This window comes from Ammodytes marinus (genome assembly GCF_949987685.1).
Source record: "Ammodytes marinus genome assembly, chromosome: 4".
NCBI classification, from domain to species: Eukaryota; Metazoa; Chordata; class Actinopteri; order Uranoscopiformes; family Ammodytidae; genus Ammodytes; species Ammodytes marinus.
This window is the reverse complement of record NC_137233.1, coordinates 1,771,185-1,790,273: the sequence shown is the minus strand read 5'-3', so window position 1 is coordinate 1,790,273 and position 19,089 is coordinate 1,771,185. Positions and strand designations below refer to the sequence as shown.

The window sequence follows — 19,089 nt, the reverse complement described above, 5'->3', positions numbered from 1 at the left end:
CGCGCCCACCACACCCAACGCGCCCGGTGTGTTCTCACCTTAACAGTTTGTTATTGAATGCCCTTATAAAAACTTCATCTATTCAGTTTTTGTTTGTTATTAGGGGTGATAGGATGGCCAAGAGGAAAGTTGTCCTCCCAGTAACCATGAGGTCTCTGGTTCCTCCCAGTAACCATGAGGTCTCTGGTTCCTCCTCCCAGTAACCATGAGGTCTCTGGTTCCTCCTCCCAGTAACCATGAGGTCTCTGGTTCCTCCTCCCAGTAACCATGAGGTCTCTGGTTCCTCCCAGTAACCATGAGGTCTCTGGTTCCTCCTCCCAGTAACCATGAGGTCTCTGGTTCCTCCTCCCAGTAACCATGAGGTCTCTGGTTGGATCCCCAGCACCGGACAGGAGGGTGTTAGTTGGAAAATTAGTAGCAGCTGGTATTACGTCTACTGTGCCCACCATCTGTACCATTGAGTCCAAACTGCTCCAGGGGCGCTGTTCAATAGCTGATCCTGAGCTCTGACCCTCTCCTCTGGAGTGTGGTAACTTGAGAGGGGATAGGTGAAAAGACACATTTCAATGTAGCCACTGACTTATAAAGTCAAAATAACTTATTTAAATAACAGGCCATGGGTGACAAAGGACATTAAGGCCGTCCTGAACGCCAGCCAGGAAGAGGGCTGTTAAAGCTGGGAATAAGGAAGAAATGAGGTCAATACAGGATGACCTTAAAGCGGCTACGAGTAACATTTAAATATCTTTTAAACAGCCTCATGTTTCCTCTGATAATCATAAATTACCTTTAACAGCAAACGAGACCATCAGTGCAAAGAAAGACGTTTTTAAATAGTTTTTATTACTGCTTTTGGTCTGGTCGCACACCCAGTCCGATTTTCGGTTCGCTCGTACAAGCTCTATGGACACATATCCGTATTGGTCGCAGATTTCAGTGTGGCGCTGCAACGTGAATTGAGAAGCCTATCCCTCCAGGTGAGGGAAGGGGAGCGGGAGCCTTGTTTGAGACAGTTATTTGTCGTCATAATGACTGATAACGGAGCTGAACCATCAAAGAAAAAAAAGAGAATGCAATGAAGAAAAGCTAAAAGGGAGAGTGATATAGGCTACGGGGGACAAGGGCGTTGCCAAGCAACGTGTATACAATTTCACGAGAGCGAAACTAGACTGCAGTGTTTACTCCTAAATGAATGAGCGGTTGGTACTAACACAAAGTTTGCTTTGCTTCACCATCATCAGATAACCATTATCTTACCTCATCGTGATCCATACTAACTGCCGTCTATCGTTCATTCGCTTTCTGTGAGGAGTCGGACACGGTCGGACACGTAATCTTTCAGCTCCGTGAGAGAGAGTAGTTAGGTGACACTGCTCAACTCATTGCAATCAGGTGTGTGTGGCAGTGACTGGCATTAGTTGATGCAGTGTCAAAACCACTCTCACGGAGCCGAAAAGAGTCCTCACACTTTCAACACACGGACATGCCATGGGACATGCACTATATTGCTCCCTTCTCAGTTCACACTCACGCGCCTGGCACGCGCTTTGCGACAGCGGGCGTCGTAAATATACTACCGCTTTTGTCCAAAGGGGACGCCAACGTGCCATGTTACTCGTAGTGGCTTTAAAGTGAAGATCAGGGAGGCTAATGAGAAGTACAGGGGGAAGCCTTTCCTCATATTGCACATTTCAATTATTTACATTTTTTATACTGTTTTGTTTTGCCTTCTGCACTATTTAGAATGTATGTATTGTATATATTACTTATTTCATCTGAAGTTATTTTATTCTTTTTGTAGTTATTGCACCGTTGGTCTGAGAGAAACACAATTCCCATTCCTCTGTTTGTCTGAAACATATTGAAGAATTTTACAATAAAGCATCTTTGACTTTTGATAAATTGGGATAAACTTTTTTCCAACTAAAACCCGTAACCCCATACTTCCCAGTACAATCAGCCGTGTTGTTCCCATCCTTAAGAGTCCATCCCTCCCCCTCCTGTAACCTCTGCAGTGTCTCTCACAGCTGCCCATGTGAGAAGACAGCTGTAGAGAAGACTGCACACCAACCGCTACCTGCTGGAATACAGTTTGATGTTTACACAGCTGTGGTTTTTAATACAATTTAAACAGGTAAGGTTGTACTATTTGGAACATTGTTGAAGTGATTGTTCATGTAAAAAATGCCAAACACTTCACCCAACAGACGCCTCTACAAGAATTTCCTTGTGAGACTTTCTGAATATACAGTTTTTACTCCTCCCCTCCCCCCGAATGGCAGCTGAAAGCAGGGTGAGACCATGTTTCACCTTGTGTTGAGGGGTCAGAGTGGCCTCTGACAGCAGCGCATATTGTTTTTGGATACGTACATTAGGCGCTCAGCCGATTTATTGAAGCAATTTCGATTTAGTAATGACACTTTTAACTGAGAAAAAAAGAATTGCAAACGAAAACAAACAAAATCAGTGAATATCTCCTCACAATCCACTACCTGTCTGAACTGTGTGTGCTCTGCTGAATAAAATTCTGGTGTTAATACACAGCCTAGGCTCTGTAAACTGGCCTGTTGCTAGCTCTGGTGGGCCCCCTTTGTTTACATATTGTTGGTTTATATACCAGTTTGAAAGAGCCTAGAGCTGTGTATTAACACCAGATTTGTATTCAGCGTACACACAGCATGGAACATTAGAGGGAGGAGATATTTACTGATTTTGACAACAAGCGTTCCCCAGAATTGCTGACTGCCCCTTACAGAGGGTCCCTGTACTGTGGAAGATGTCCTGCCTTGTTCCTGTTCTAAAGGAACTTCAACTTATCTTGTTGTTATGTCTCATACACCTTCAGTTGGCTCTCCCAATCAGTCGCTGAAACACTGTTATTTTGAAACAGATTTTTTTTTTCTTTATTTGGATTATCAGCTTCCACAAAGAAGTTACTGGTTCAAGGTTCCACTTACACAAATCAGAATAATACAACATCAACAAATGTTTAAATGTGATCCGAGGAACTTTCAGTATATGTTAATTCTAGCGGCCCATTTGGACAAAAACAGTAGTGTTTTTACTACACCAGCTGTAGTCCCTGGGTAAGCGTACCCATGATGACAAAGACATTAAGAACAACTATATAAAAATATTTTAAAGTTTTCGTAGGAACTTTAAAATGATACAATATCATTAAAAACCTTTCAAAAAAAAAAAAAAAGTAAAATAATTTTACATGTGAAAAGTCTACAACAGCAAGAAAAAGACAATAAAAACAGTAAATAACAACTGAAAATTAAAGGTGCTCCGGGGAACTTTCAGCTTTGGTTCATTCTTGCACCCCTTTGGAGAAAAGCAGTGTTTTTACTACGTCAGCTGTAGTTCCTGGGTGAGCGTACCCATGACAAAATAGCATTCTTTGCACTGATGGTCTTGTTTGCTGTAACATGTAATTTATGATCATCAGAGGGAAAATGAAACAGTTTCAAAAATATTTAAAAGTTCCTTTGGGGGCGCTCCGGTGGCGTAGTGGATAGAGCGCGTACCATATTGGCTCCGGCCTTCGTTGCAGTGGTCGTGGGTTCGAATCCGACCCGTGGACCTTTACTGCAGGTCATCCCCTCTGTCTCTCTCTGTCTCTCTCTGTCTCTCTCTCTCTCTCTCTCTGTCTGTCTCCCCATTTCAACTCTGTACTGTCTAATAAAGCTTGAAAATGCCAAAAAAGAATCTTAAAAAAAAAAAAGGTTCCTTTGATCCTTTGGTTCCACTAGAGTCAATGTGTGAGTTTCCACTGGCACCTCTGCATCAATTCAGCACAGAACAGAGAGACAGGAACTCAGACACCAAATCAACATTAACACATCCAGTAAAGGGGGGCGCTTGTAGTGTAGTGGTTAGAGCCCCCCCCCTCCCTCCATAGAGTCACAGTCCTCTTCACAGCAGACCCGTGTTAGAATCCAGGCCGAGTCGTTCTCTGCATTTCATTCCCCTCTCTGACACATTTCAACTATCTTTCCAAATCTGTCTTGAAAAATACCCCCCCAAAAAAAAAAAAAAAACGTCTGGTAAAACATCAGAAATAACACTGCCTGTAGACACCAGATTGTGCTTCAGGTGACTACAGCAACCAAAACGCCATAGTGTGTGAAGCGTGGAGTCAACTGATTTGAGGTCTTGAAGATTCTGACCCATGGACAAGGAGAAGCTCACCGAGGGGATCGAGAATACCTACAAGGGAGCAGGTACAGCTGATCTTCACTGGGAGGATCTGGAGAGGCACATTACCATCCCCACTGAAAATCAATGGAAACATCCTCTCAGTGAACGTGTGTGTGATGGTGTGTATGTGTTTTTTATTACCAAGATCAGAGAACAACAGTTTCCCCTTGTCCCAGTCCAGAGTCACTCTGATCTTCTGGAACTGCTTCTCCACTTGGAGACCAGTGGGTGGACCTGATGGTGACCATTCCACAAATTCACCTTTATTGAACCCTAGTCCCCAGAATCCAGACCACTTGCGTCCCTTCCTCTGGGCAGACTCTGCTAAAACACCCAGAAACCAGCTTGTATTGTCTCCAACCTGGACGTCCCAGCTGTGAGTCCCTGAGTTAAAGCCCTCAGAGCTCATGACAGAGTAGAAAGAATCGAACCTCTCTGGATTATCAGGAAGCTTCTGTCTCAGTATCTCTTGTCTAACACTGGTCAGATCTTCAGACAGGACAAGTTTTGGATGAGCAGTGTTTGGGTCCAGAACCAGAGGAGTGTAGGAGACCATGTCCTTCATCTTGTTCCAGATGTTGAAGGTCAGGTTGCCCAGGTGTTTGGCCTCATCTATCAGAGCTCCTGAGAGCAGCTGTGGATCATCTGGCAGGGGGCGCTGCTTGACTCTTTCCACTGCAGCCTTGTAGTTGAGCAGGAATGAGACGTCTTCAGCTCTCAGCTGCTCCTCTGTGGCTCTGACTGTGTCTGAAAGAGCTGCTATCTCTCTGCTCAGAGCCTCCATCTTCTCCTTCATCATCTGACTCTTCTGCTCCTCTTCCTCCCTCAGTGCAGCCAACCTGGCTTTCTCCTCGTCTTCTAGAAACTGGTGAAGCTTCTTAAACTGATCCTTAATCTGCGTCTCTGTGCGTCGGGCCTGGACCTTAATGTGTTTTGCTGTTTGATCAGACTTCACTTTAACTTGTTCTGAAACCTTTAACTTCTCCTTTAAGGGCTCCAGAGTTTCCTGAAGTTCCTTCTTGTGTTGTCGTGCAGCTTCAGCGATGGGTCTGAATCTGTGGCCGCTGTGTTTCTTTGAATCTCTGCAGAAGACACAAACTGGCTGCTGATGGTCCAGACAGAAGAGTTTGAGTGTCTCAGAGTGCAGACTGCAGAGATCCTCTGAAGCTTTCTGATCTCTCTCCAGTAAGAAGGCCTCAAACAGGTTCTTTAACACCAGGTTACAAGGAGGTTCATCCATTGACAAAGTTGTCTGACATACTGGACACTCACATTCTTGTTTCACTCTCCACCAGTTATCCAGACATCCTTTACAGAAGCTGTGGCTGCATGGCAGAAGAACAGGATCTCTGAACACTTCATCACAGACCTCACAGCAGAGATCCTCCTCTGATCTGGAAGCCATCTTGTCACTGAGTGCAGCTGAAAACAGAGCAGACAGAAAGGTTCAAGGTTTATTTAGTATCATTCCATACATGTTTGCACATTAATGGAACAAAATTTGTGACTCAGCAGCATACAATAGTGACCGATTTTAAGTAACAGTAAGAATAAATAAATGACTATTAACTTAATACCCGAGATTATATCTAAAACCTGTGAATTAATAAAAAGCACAATAAATTAAAACATACTTTAGTCTACATGTTAAAAACATAGTTTATAAAAACAGTGCAGCACAGCAGCAATTGGCAGCAGGGCAGACAGAGTGGTAGAATGGCCTAAAGGAGGCTGACCAGTAACCATGAGGTCTCTGGTTCCTCCTCCCAGTAACCATGAGGTCTCTGGTTCCTCCGACCAGTAACCATGAGGTCTCTGGTTCCTCCTCCTAGTAACCTTGAGGTCTCTGGTTCCTCCGACCAGTAACCATGAGGTCTCTGGTTCCTCCCAGTAACCATGAGGTCTCTGGTTCCTCCTCCCAGTAACCATGAGGTGTCTGGTTGGATCCCCGGCACCAGACAGGAGGGTGTTAGAATGAAAACTAGTGGTGGCTGCTATTACATCTACGGTGCCCACCATCTCATCTATTGTGTCTTTGAGCAAGACCCTTAACCCCAAACTGCTCCAGGGGCGCTGTACTATGGCTGTCCCTGCGCTCTGACCCCCTCTGGAGTGTGGGAACTTTAGAGGAGATATGTGAAAAGACATTAAAGTAACTTAACAGAGTTCATGAGCCTCACAGCCTCTGTGAAGAAGCTCTGAGGCTTCATAAAAGAACTGTCAGTTGTGGCTCCACTAGCCCCTCTAGTAACTGCTATGAGATTCACTTTAAGTCATCTTTAAAGGCCTACTTCACCGGTTTGAATATGAAGGTGTATTGAATTCTGAGATCCTATGTAGTATAAATGTGCGAAAAAAAATTGAAATCGGTTCATCCTAGCCTGAGAAAAGGCAGAAAGAGTGTTTTTTTAACCCTATATTTCTCTTTCTCGTGACATCACAGAAAGAGAAATATAGGGTTAAAAAAAACTTACTTTGTAAATATTACTGTGATGACTTTTACTGTGACATCACAGTAATATTTACAAAGTACGTTTTTTTAACCCTATATTTCTCTTTCTGTGATGTCACGAGAAAGAGAAATATAGGGTTAAAAAAACACTCTTTCTGCCTTTTCTCAGGCTAGGATGAACCGATTTAAAAAAAAATTCGCACATGTATACTACATAGGATCTCAGAATTCAATACACCTTCATATTCAAACCGGTGAAGTAGGCCTTTAAGTTTCTGATGATGAATAAGCAAGGTTAATTTAAAATTAGTTAAGGAGAAGGGGTGGGATTAAATAAGTGTTCTTTCCACTCCTTTTCGAACTTGTTGTTACAATTATCAAGTGGTTGTCACTCATGTAACTAATTATGCTTTCTATTTTGTGTAACATCAATATTTTCTGTATGATCATTTCTGTTTTCTCTTACATGTTAAAAATTAATTGCAATCAAATCAAATAAGTTTAAATCAGACTCACCTTCAGTGTGTGGAGTGTTCGCAGGGTGAAGCAGCAGTGGGAAGTCTCTCTGAGGAAGTTGTGAGTTTGTGTGAAAGCCAGGCATCAAGTGGTTAAGGCAAAATGGGAGAAACCATCTAGGGGCCCAATGGGGGGAGGGCCTTCAAAAACCCCTGGAATTTAAAGTTTGTTTTTGTTTGGAATTCTTTTTTTACTACCCAAAATTGGTTTATTAATTGTGAATTCCTAAAGTACGTATCCAAAAACAATATTAGATGCTCTCTGAGGCCACTCTGACCCCTCAACAAAAGGTGAAACATGACATGGTCTCACCCTGCATTCAGTCGCCATTTAGGGGGAGGGGCAGGGGGGAGTGAAACTGCAACTGCGTTCCAATCCCCATATTTGCTGTTATGATTTGTATATGTAAAAATGCCAAACATTTCACCCAACATCACCAAATCGATTTTCATCCTATTAGCCGTTCATCAGCAAAGCAGCAGGCCCATGTGGAGTCTGCCCCAGGGGGTTAAAGCCTCCAGCTATCCTTTCACCCATTTCATTTTAATTGCTGCCACTCTTCACCACTGTGTAAATGTTTCAATTGTTTTTCTCTTCACCTGTTGTTGTGTATTTGATGTATTTGCATTGAATATTGTTTATATATTGTTGTTTTTCCTTTGAATTTGTTTGATCTCGACGTCATTGTAAATGAGGGTCACCCCTCAATTGGTCTCTCGAGGATAAATAAAAGTTAAATGAAATGAAAATGTGGGAGGGCTTAACTGGATGATCAGCATGAGGCTTAAAGATGGATTCATGCATTTTTGGAGAACTCTTGTTGGCAAAATCACTCTGTCAAAATCAGTGAATATCTCCTCACAAATCACTATCTGTCTGAACTGTGTGTGCTCTGCTGAATAAAAATCTGGTGTTAATACACAGCCTAGACTCTGTAAACTGGCATGTTGCTAGCTCTGGTGGGCCCCCTTTGTTTACATATTGTTGGTTTATATACCAGTTTAAAGAGCCTAGAGCTGTGTATTAACACCAGATTTGTATTCAGTGTACACACAGCATGGAACGTTAGAGGGAGGAGATATTTACTGATTTTGACAACAAGCTATACTCCAGAATCGCTGACTGCCCCTTACAGAGGGTCCCTGTACTGTGGAAGATGTCCTGCCTTGTTCCTGTTCTAAAGGAACTTCAACTTATCTTGTTGTTATGTCTAACACACTTTCAGTTGGCTCTCCCAATATTGTTGTATAGGTGTGCAATGACAATAAAGGCTATCTTATCTTATTTAATTTGCCACATCTCACAGGCTTTACCATCGGTGTATGAGTGTGTGTATGAATGGGTGAATGTGGTAAGATATGTAAAGCGCTTTGGGGCTGAGAAAATCGGCTAGAAAAGCGCTATATAAGTCAAGTCCATTTACCATTTACCATTTACGGACTAAAGACCAGATAAACAGTTTTTTAGACTTCTCAGGTCCTTCTACTTTAGTTTGGCAAGATGGCTTTTGAATTGAAAAAGAGAACTGTTTAAACTGTTAATTTGCTGTTTTAAAACAAATACAAAATGATATATATGTAATTAGACATTGATTTTACCTGTACTAGAATCAAAAATTGGATTTCAACAATGATCAGACGCTGAAACTATGTTATTTTTAAACAGTTTTTTTTAAAACTTTATTTGAATCATCAGCTTTCACGTACACAAGTCAGAATAAATCAAAATCAACAAAATCTTAACATGTATCAAACCTAACAATACTAATGTACAAAATGTGAAAAGTCGACCATAGCGAGAAAAAGACAATAAAAACAGTAAATAACTGTACGCAAACTAAAATAAACAGTTATTTGGAATAATGAGGCAGCAGGAGGTGCAGCCTAAAAAGTTAAATTGAGAGATTGTTACCTTTTTTAAGCAAAAAACTTTCACCAAAAATATGATAATCCTCCTTATCTCTTACTCCTCTGTTTCACTGTCACCCCCACATTCAACTAGATGCGTGTTTGATTTCACTACAGTCATTGTGTGTGTTTTCACTGGCACCTCTACATCAATTCAGCATAAAACAGAGAGACAGGACGTCAGACACCGAATCAACATTAACATATCCAGTAAAGGGGGATGCTTGTGGTGTAGTGGTTAGATCCCCCCCCCACTCCCCACCCCTCCCCCATACAGGCTCAGTACTCTTCACAGCAGACCCGGGTTACAATCCAGCCTGGGTTGTTCTCTGCATTTCTTTCCCATCTTTGACCCATTCCAACTTTGTCTCTCCAAATCTGTTTTATAAAGAAAAAATTCCCAAAAAATAATCTTAAAAAAGAAAATCTGGTAAAACATCAGAATTACACCCCCCCCCCCCCCTTGTTGACATTAGATCGTGCTTCAGGTAACTACAGCAACCAAACGTCATAGTGTGCGAACTTCGAAGCCTGGAGTCAAGTGATTTGAATTTTTTTAAGATTCTGAACCAATGGACAAGGAGAAGCTCATCAAGGATATCGAGAATACCTACAAAGGAGCAGGCACAACTACGCTTCGGCGCCGTGCACGCACAACTTCAAAGGCTCCGTTACGTTCACGCAGATCACAAACCTTCACTGGGGGGAACCTGAGAGGCACGTTATCATCCCCACTGAAAATCAATGGAAACATCTTCTCAGTGAAAGTGTGTGTGATGGTGTGTATGTGTGTGTTAGTATCAGGATCAGAGAACGACAGTTTTCCTTTTTTCCAGTCCAGATTCACTCTGATCTTCTGGAACTTCTTCTGCACTTTGATAACAGTGTCTGGACCTAGTGGTGACCGTGCTGAGTATTCACCTTTATTGAACCCTAGTCCCCAGAATCCAGACCATTCGCGTCCCTTCCTCTCGGCGGACTCTGCTAAAACACCCAGAAACCAGGCTGTATTGTCTCCAACCTGGACGTCCCAGCTGTGAGTCCCTGAGTTAAAGCCCTCAGAGCTCAGGACAGAGGGGAAAGAATCGAACCTCTCTGGATTAACAGGAAGCTGCTGTTTCAGTTGTCCTTGTCGTCTCACGCTGGTCAGATCTTCAGACAGGACAAGTTTTGGATGAGCAGTGTTTGGGTCCAGAACCAGAGGAGTGTAGGAGACCATGTCCTTCATCTTGTTCCAGATGTTGAAGGTCAGGTTGCCCAGGTGTTTGGCCTCGTCTATCAGAGCTCCTGAGAGCAGCTTTGGATCATCTAGTGGAAGAGTCAAGCACTGCTGGACTCTTTCCACTGCAGCCTTGTAGTTGAGCAGGAATGAGACGTCTGCCAGCTGCTCCTCTGTGGCTCTGACTGTGTCTGAAAGAGCTGCTATCTCTCTGCTCACAGCCTCAATCTTCTCCTTCATCATCTGACTCTTCTGCTCCTCTTCCTCCCTCAGTGCAGCCAACCTGGCTTTCTCCTCGTCTTCTAGAAACTTGTGAAGCTTCTTAAACTGATCCTTAATCTGCTTCTCTGTGCGTCGGGCCTGGTCCTTAATGTGTTTTGTTGTTTGACAACACCTCCCTTTAACTTGTACAGAAAGATTTATCTTCTCCTTTAAGGGCTCCAGAGTTTCCTGAAGTTCCTTCCTGTGTTGTTGTTCAGCTTCATCGATGGGTCTGAAACTGTGGTCCCTGTGTTCATCTGAATTTACGCAGATAAAACAAATTGGCTGCTGATGGTCCAGACAAAAGAGTTTGAGTGTCTCAAAGTGCAGAGGGCAGAGAGCCTCTGAAGCTTTCTGATCTCTCTCCAGTAAGAAGGTCTCACACAGGTTCTTTAACACCAGGTTACGTGGAGGTTCATCCATTGATAAAGTTGTCCGACAAACGGGACACTCACGTTCTTGTTTCACTCTCCACCAGTTATTCAGACAGACTTTACAGAAACTGTGGCCACATGGCAGAAGAACAGGATCTCTGAAGACTTCACGACAGACCGGACAGCTGAGATCCTCCTCTGATCTGGAAGCCATTTTGTCTGTGCAGCTGAAAACAGAGCAGACAGAAATGTTCAAGGTTTATTTAGTATCAATCAATAGATGAAAGGAATGAAATTTGTGACTCAGGTCCAGCAGCGTACCATAGTGACAGATTTAAAGTAACAGTAAGAATAAATACATTACAAACTAGAATAACAGGAGGGTGTTAGCAGTAAAACTAGTGGTGGTTGGTATTACGTCTACAGTGCCCACCATCTCTACCATTTTTGTCCTTGAGCAAGACACTTAACCCATAACTGCTCCAGGGGCGCTGTACTATGGCTGACCCTGCGCTCTGATCCCCTCTGGACTGTGGGAACTTTAGAGGAGATATGCGGAAAGACAAATTTCAATGCATTGACTAATAAAGTAACTTAACAGAGTTCATGAGCCTCACAGCCTATGGGAAGAAGCTATTAGCCTTCATGAAAGTACAGTCAGTTGTGGCTCCACTAGCCCCTCTAGTAACTTCTATGAGATTCACTTTAAGTCATCTTTAAGTTTAAGTCAAACTCACCTTCAGTGTGTGGAGTGTTCGCAGGGTGAAGCAGCAGTGGGAAGTCTCTCTGAGGAAGTTGTGAGTTTGTGTGAAAGCCGGGCATCAAGTGGTCAAGGGACAATGGGAGAAACTATCTAGGGGCCCAATGGGGGAGGGCCTTCAAAAACCCCTGGATTTTAATGTTTGTTTTCGTTTGCAATTCTTTTTTTCTCAGTTAAAAGTGTCATTACTAAATCGAAATTGCTTCAATAAATCGGCTGAGCACCTAATGTACGTATCCAAAAACAATATGCGATGCTGTCAGAGGCCATTCTGACCCCTCAACAAAAGGTGAAACATGACATGGTCTCACCCTGCTTTCAGCTGCCATTCGGGGGGAGGGGAGGAGTAAAAACTATATATTCAGAAAGTGTCACAAGGAAATTCTTGTAGAGGCGTCTGTTGGGTGAAATGTTTGGCATTTTTTACATGAACAATCACTTCAACAATGTTCCAAATAGTACAACCTTACCTGTTTAAATTGTATTAAAAACCACAGCTGTGTAAACATCAAACTTTATTCCAGCAGGTAGCGGTTGGTGTGCAGTCTTCTCTACAGCTGTCTTCACACATGGGCAGCTGTGAGGGACACTGCAGAGGTTACAGGAGGGGGAGGGATGGACTCTTAAGGATGGGAACAACACGACTGATTGTACTGGGAAGTATGGGGTTCAGGGTTTTAGTTGGAAAAAAGTTTATCCCAATTTATCAAAAGTCAAGTCAAAGATGCTTTATTGTAAAATTCTTCAATATGTTCCAGACAAACAGAGGAATGGGAATTTTGTTTCTCTCAGACCAACGGTGCAATAACTACAAAAAGAATAAAATAACTTCAGATGAAATAAGTAATATATACAATAAATACATTCTAAATAGTGCAAAAGGCAAAACAAAACAGTATAAAAAATGTAAATAAATGAAATGTGCAATATGAGGAAAGGCTTCCCCCTGTACTTCTCATCAGCCTCCCTGATCTTCACTTTAAAGTCATCCTGTATTGACCTCATTTCTTCCTTATTCCCAGCTTTAACAGCCCTCTGCCTGGCTGGCATTCAGGACGGCCTTAATGTCCTTTGTCACCCATGGCCTGTTATTTAAATAAGTTAAGTTAATTTATCTTTTTAAGTCGGTCAGTGCGTTTACATGCAGACTCATAATTGGGTAAACAAACGAATAAGACTTCAACAGGACTCGAAAATGCATGTAAACACCTTTATCCGATCTACTCCGCACACATTAACGGACAAGCGAAGTTGGATAAGAACACCTAGATAACTCATTCATAGTCGGCATTCTACCTGCATGTATACAGGATCGCATATCTCATATCGGAGTTCTCGTTCTGCGCTTGCTCGAGAATCCCTGTCGGGGATTTCACAAGGAAGTGGAAGGAGACGACGTAAAAAATAGTAGTGTTGTTGCCGGAAAGGAACCGAACGTGGCTCTATAACCGCTTGTTGAAAGGGCTATAGCGCCACCTAGCATAGCGGAGTAATGAATATGCTGGTATTCCCTTCACCAGACTAAACACCCCTAAATTAATATCAGGACGTTTCCGTGCATTTATAGCCCGCCAAGTCTATTTGTTCATTCAATAAACCTGTTCCACTATAAAGTTTATGTTCATTAACCATCACCCTTCTACGTGGAAAGGAGGACCAAAGCCGACTCACACAATTCCCAAAAGGTTTTACTTCTCACCAAAAAACCTTCACACCATTATTACCTTAAAGGCATGTGACCCTTTGACTCCTGCCTATCTCCAGATCTCCCCCTGTGTTGTCCCCTAATGACCAATACAATTTCAATTCTAATTTACCCGAGGTCAAATCCAGATTTCAGACCTTTTTCCAAGATAATTTTTAGAATAAGGAGGAGATTAGATAATTATTCTGGTGGATGAATACCTTACATTACCCCTGACTTCAAAAGACTACCCGCTAGTCCTCACTAACTTCATACACCTGGATGAGCTAGGCCAGTAGATAAAATGCAATTCCCTCCTCTTTTAAGGAGTGTGTTATGGGATGTGTATTCCGTTATCAGTGGTGTTGCCGTAGTGTAGGTTTGAATTGCTTACCTCAGGAGCGCCGCGATCTCTTTAAAGAAAAACCCTAATTAGGTCCGTGTTCCCAATTCTAAACTAAAAATCAGGCACAGGATTTATAAAGTTTTTAAGAAATTTTATTCAACCAATATAAAAAGATTACACATCCACTATATAGAAATAAAAGATAAAAAAAAATGAAAGGAAGGAAAATATGTACCTACAGTCCCATTAATGTGATTAATATATGTAGTTAAGTATAAAAATTAGCTTATTTGTTTTAAGTAATTTGTTGTTACATTGAATTTAGTACATGAGTTTTTCTCGTTTTCAGATTTCAAAGTTCATCCACTGTTTACACAACTTTCAATATTAGAGAGAAGTAAAACTACACCTTGTGACACTCAAAAATGCGGACATGATTGATTAATGACTTTGACCTTTGTGACCTTTGTGCCCTTCCGGTGTAAAGACGGTTATGTGTCAGAAATGATTGATCGATGTGTCCTTTTTGGTGCCAACTGTTGTTGCCAACTGTTCCAAAGTGTCAATGTGTGCATTGTTCGATTAGTCCTTTTTGATGCCAGCTGTTGTTGCCAACTGTTCCGAACTGTCAATGTGTGCATTGATCAGAGAGTGTGTGTAGATATTTGATATTCTTGTGACGTGCACCTGTCAGACCACCCCAACGTTTATCCAACTGTCAGTCCAAGCACCTGTCAGACCAGCCCAACGGTTAGTACATACACCTGTCAGGACAGCCCAAGTGTATATGCCACAGTTTGGTAGAAGTCTCTGAGAAAGAAAGAAGATTTGAGCCATGAGTAAGAGAAGTGTTGCAAGGGTAATCAACGAGACACCATTGGTAAAGTCTATCTATCTATCTATCTATCTATCTATCTATCTATCTATCTATCTATCTATCTATCTATCTATCTATCTATCTATCTATCTATCTATCTACTACTGTGTACAGGGAGAGCCGTGAGTGAGTGTGTGTTTGACCTGCACCTGTGTTTTCTCCTTCTGTTTAACCCTCCCCCTGTCAGGACAGAAGGTCTCCAGTTTGAGGTGTGTGTGTGTGTGTGTGTGTGTGTGTGTGTGTGTGTGTGTGTGTGTGTGTGTGTGTGTGTGTGTGTGTGTGTGTGTGTGTGTGTGTGTGTGTGTGTGTGTGTGTGTGTCAGAGAGCGCCGGTTCTTGGAGGGATCCTGATATCTGACACTTGAAACTTTCTCTGAACAGTTTTTTGAGACACAATTATTTCCCATTGATGATATAGAGTGTGGCGCTGCGGCACCATAATGTAACTTGTCCCAACACAATTTAAGAAAAATAGTAGAATCATTTCACACAGTGACTCATGTATACAACCTATTAATTAGCTTGCAGGGTATATCGGAAATATGAGTTAAACATTAAAATATAAGCAAATTAAAGAGTCGCGTCACACAGTACCTTGAGACTTTCTAGGGTAATTGAACAGTTATGCTTTAGGCTTATTATGTAAATAGTATTTGTAATGTTACCGGTGTATTCTCTCTTGTTTATCAAGGCTAAATAAGTTTATAGATCCCTTTTGTTAAATGAAACTCACAACAGTTTATTAAACCATCATATTAGATTTATTTGGGGATTTGAAAGTGCATACATGAACAATGATACTCTGAAGGGGGTAAAGTCACTTTAACACCAACAAAAAATATTTGAAACCATCGATTTTCCTCCGATATGACTATGAAGGTAATTAAACAATCAATACAGTAACTAAAAAGGATAATAACAGTATTTTTCCTCACAGCAATATATTATTAGCAAAGGTCAGCTAAATTATTTAGATCAAAGCGGGAAGACAAATCCACAAAATCACAATGGAACAAACCAGTAAAAGTAACGAAAATATAATTTCATCAAGTGCTATGTTGAATGCCATGCAGAGAGGTATTTGATAATTTGCACAGCTCAAAGTGAAACAAAACCTGTCTAAATATATCAAGTCACTGGATTTCAAACATTTAAAAAAGTGATTGATCTTATCTTGTTCTTTGTCACATACGTCATTGCTGTCATTGAATAATTTCTGCTTCTCACAATATTAAGATCCTTAATCCATCTCATCCACTAAAGTAAATGGTCTTAATTAACATGACAGCTGGATATACTGTACATTCCTCACTGAAGGCATCTGACTGGTTCCTTTTTTTTTGTTTGAAGCCAAACAAAACAAATAAAGCTGTTGGCTGATTTATTCTTCCATGCCATAAATCCAATGTATCTGCCATTTAAGAATTGTACAGAAAATCAAGTCACATTGAATTTTAGACTGCTTGATGGTAGTTTTTTTTGGAGCTACTTTAGTGTCAAACTCAAAGAAAGGCAGAAGTCTAAAAATGTCATCTATTTGTAAACATGGCATTAATGATGTTGAAAGGTCGGTGGGCAAGCTGAATAGCCCACAAAGTTAGCTAGTACCTGGGTATCTATGTTGATAAATTTAAAATAATATTTGTATAAGAAAATGTTGATTTGCTTGTAAGATTTTTTCTAGCTATCAGTAAATTAATAATACCAACAGTAAATGTATGATGGTAATGGTTGCTAGTTAGGTCTGTTATGAAGGATCAGTTGGACAGAAAACTAATTAATGTGATCATGATGCACATTTTATGATACAAGAGACCAATTATTCACTTACGACATTTAATTCATGTTCGAATGTGTTTTCTGTATCTATTATATACACGTTTTTTTCACATTGATTAACAGTAAAGTTTCAAAAAGTCCAAATTGTGGACAAACAGTTTCAGATATGTCTTACTTTGTAAACAAAATGCTTGTAAGTGGGGAGCTTATTAAAGAGACAGCGGAAAATACTTTTCAAAACCTATATTAGTGCTTTGTTGGTGCTATGACATCATGTCAAGCTCATTAGCAACTTGTCCATATTTAACACCACCAATTATACACCTGCTTCAGTTACAGGGTGGATAGAAGACAGTCATAGTATCTCCACCTCACATGAGATACTTTCATGTTCGAATGTGTTTTCTGTATGTATATATATATATATATAAGTTTTTTTCACATTGATTAACAGTAAAGTTTCAAAAAGTCCAAAGATCCCAAATGACAGGAGGCTGATACCTACGTCTTGGTTACACATTTCAGATGTGTACCCTACATGCCTTACTACTGTGCAACACAATTTTGCAGAGTGCTTTGCAACAATAACCGAGACATAAACAGTCGAGAATTTCATTAATTATGGCCAGCCCATGAAAGAGAGCTGACAAACCATATATTTTGTTGCTGGTGGTTACATTATAGTAGCAGAACTAGTTTCAAACAGTAAACCAGCCTTGAGATCCAAATTATAATTAGTAATACATATAATACGTCATCCACAACAATGGCATGCAAAATCAAAATCAGAGAACATCTCCTCCCTCTAACTTTCCTGTGTGCGCTGAATAGAAAAAAATAGTTTTTATTAAACAGCCTAGGCGCTGTAAACTGGAATGTGAACTAAGGAATTGTAAAAAAAAAAAAAAAGTAAAAAAAAAGGGGGCCCACAGTAGCTAGCAACATGTCCGATTACAGTGCCCTGGCCTTGTATAAACACCAGATTTTTATTCATCGCACACAGTACACACAGGTAAGTGGATTGTGAGGAGATATTCACTGATTTTGCCAACAAGCGTTCTCCAGAATCACTGAATCCACCTTTAAGCCTCAAACTCATGCTGATCACATTCAGTTAAGCCCTTCACAAAGCTGGACAGTTCAGGCTTTAGGCCTTAACCCCCCCAACTCCCCCTCCTGTTATCTCTGCAGTGTTCTTCACAGCTGTGAGAAGACTTACCCTGCGCTCCAAATCACACACTCTTTCTTTTTACTACACTACATACTAAAGTACAGAAGAGTTTTAGTCTTTTTGCTACACTACATACTAAAGTACAGAAGAGTTTTAGTCTTTTTGCTACACTACATACTAAAGTACAGAAGAGTTTTAGTGTTTTTGCTACACTACATACTAAAGTACAGAAGAGTTTTAGTCTTTTTGCTACACTACATACTAAAGTACAGAAGACTTTTAGGGCCACGGGAGAGAAGAAAAATCAGATAAGGAAGTTTTTTTTTCATTATGTCGAGAAATGTCAGGAATAAAGATGAATACTCCAAAATGTTAAGCCCTTCACAAAGCTGGACAGTTCAGGCTTTAGGCCTTAACCCCCCCAACTCCCCCTCCTGTTATCTCTGCAGTGTTCTTCACAGCTGTGAGAAGACTTACCCTGCGCTCCAAATCACACACTCTTTCTTTTTACTACACTACATACTAAAGTACAGAAGAGTTTTAGTCTTTTTGCTACACTACATACTAAAGTACAGAAGAGTTTTAGTCTTTTTGCTACACTACATACTAAAGTACAGAAGCGTTTTAGTCTTTTTGCTACACTACATACTAAAGTACAGAAGACTTTTAGGGCCACGGGAGAGAAGAAAAATCAGATAAGGAAGTTTTTTTTTCATTATGTCGAGAAATGTCAGGAATAAAGATGAATACTCCAAAATGCTATTGGAGTTAGTGGGGCATTTATGTATTTCCAGCATACTACAATTCACATGTATGTATTGGGACATCCTAAATCTTTTTCTGGCATACTAAATAGTAGGGAAGTATGGGGATTGGAACGCAGGGCAAGTGTTACATTTGCTTGTATGAAAAGTGCTGTACAAATAAAGTTTGATTGATTTCAGACAGCTGATGAGACTCCACTCAAGCCCATGTGGAGTCAGCCTCAGGGGCTCCAGACTGCGACCAAATGCTCGCATTTTGCGACAATTTTTGAGACAGTGCGAGTACTATTTTCAACTAGGGGCACACGCACGACCGGGAAATTCGCCGACATATCTTTTCATTATTATTATTACATCCATTATTAGTGCTTTGTGTTTGAGAGAGAGAGAGAGCAGTCCGCGACTGATCAATGAAACGATCAACAGCTGGATCACGTGACTAACTCTCATCTCAGTGTCCTCACCTCGTTAACATCCCAGATAGCAGCTGTCTCTGGGCCATAATAAAACTGTCAGACCCCTCCACAAACATTTCCTTGTGAGACTTTCTGAATATACAGCTTTTACTCTGCCCCTTCCCCCGAATGGCAACTGAATGCAGGGTGAGACCATATCATGTTTCACCTTTTGTTGAGGGGTCAGAGTGGCCTCATAGAGTTTATATATCTCAATATTGTTTTTGGATACGTACTTTAAGGGCTCAGCCGATTTATTAAACCAATTTCAATTTAGTAATGACACTTTTAACTGAGAAAAAAATATTTGCAAACAAAAACA

At 41.0% G+C, this 19,089-nt stretch overlaps 1 protein-coding gene across 1 annotated transcript; it reads right to left on the bottom strand.

Annotated features, from left to right (window-relative positions):
- Nucleotides 1–486: 486 nt before the first annotated feature.
- Nucleotides 487–11,146, bottom strand: LOC307249186 (uncharacterized protein; the record flags this gene model as incomplete). Its single annotated transcript, XM_080025823.1, has 3 exons — nt 487–533; nt 4,195–5,625; nt 9,754–11,146. The coding sequence occupies 3 exons, from the start codon at nt 11,144–11,146 to the stop codon at nt 487–489; spliced, it is 2,871 nt and encodes a 956-aa protein (XP_079881949.1).
- Nucleotides 11,147–19,089: the final 7,943 nt, after the last annotated feature.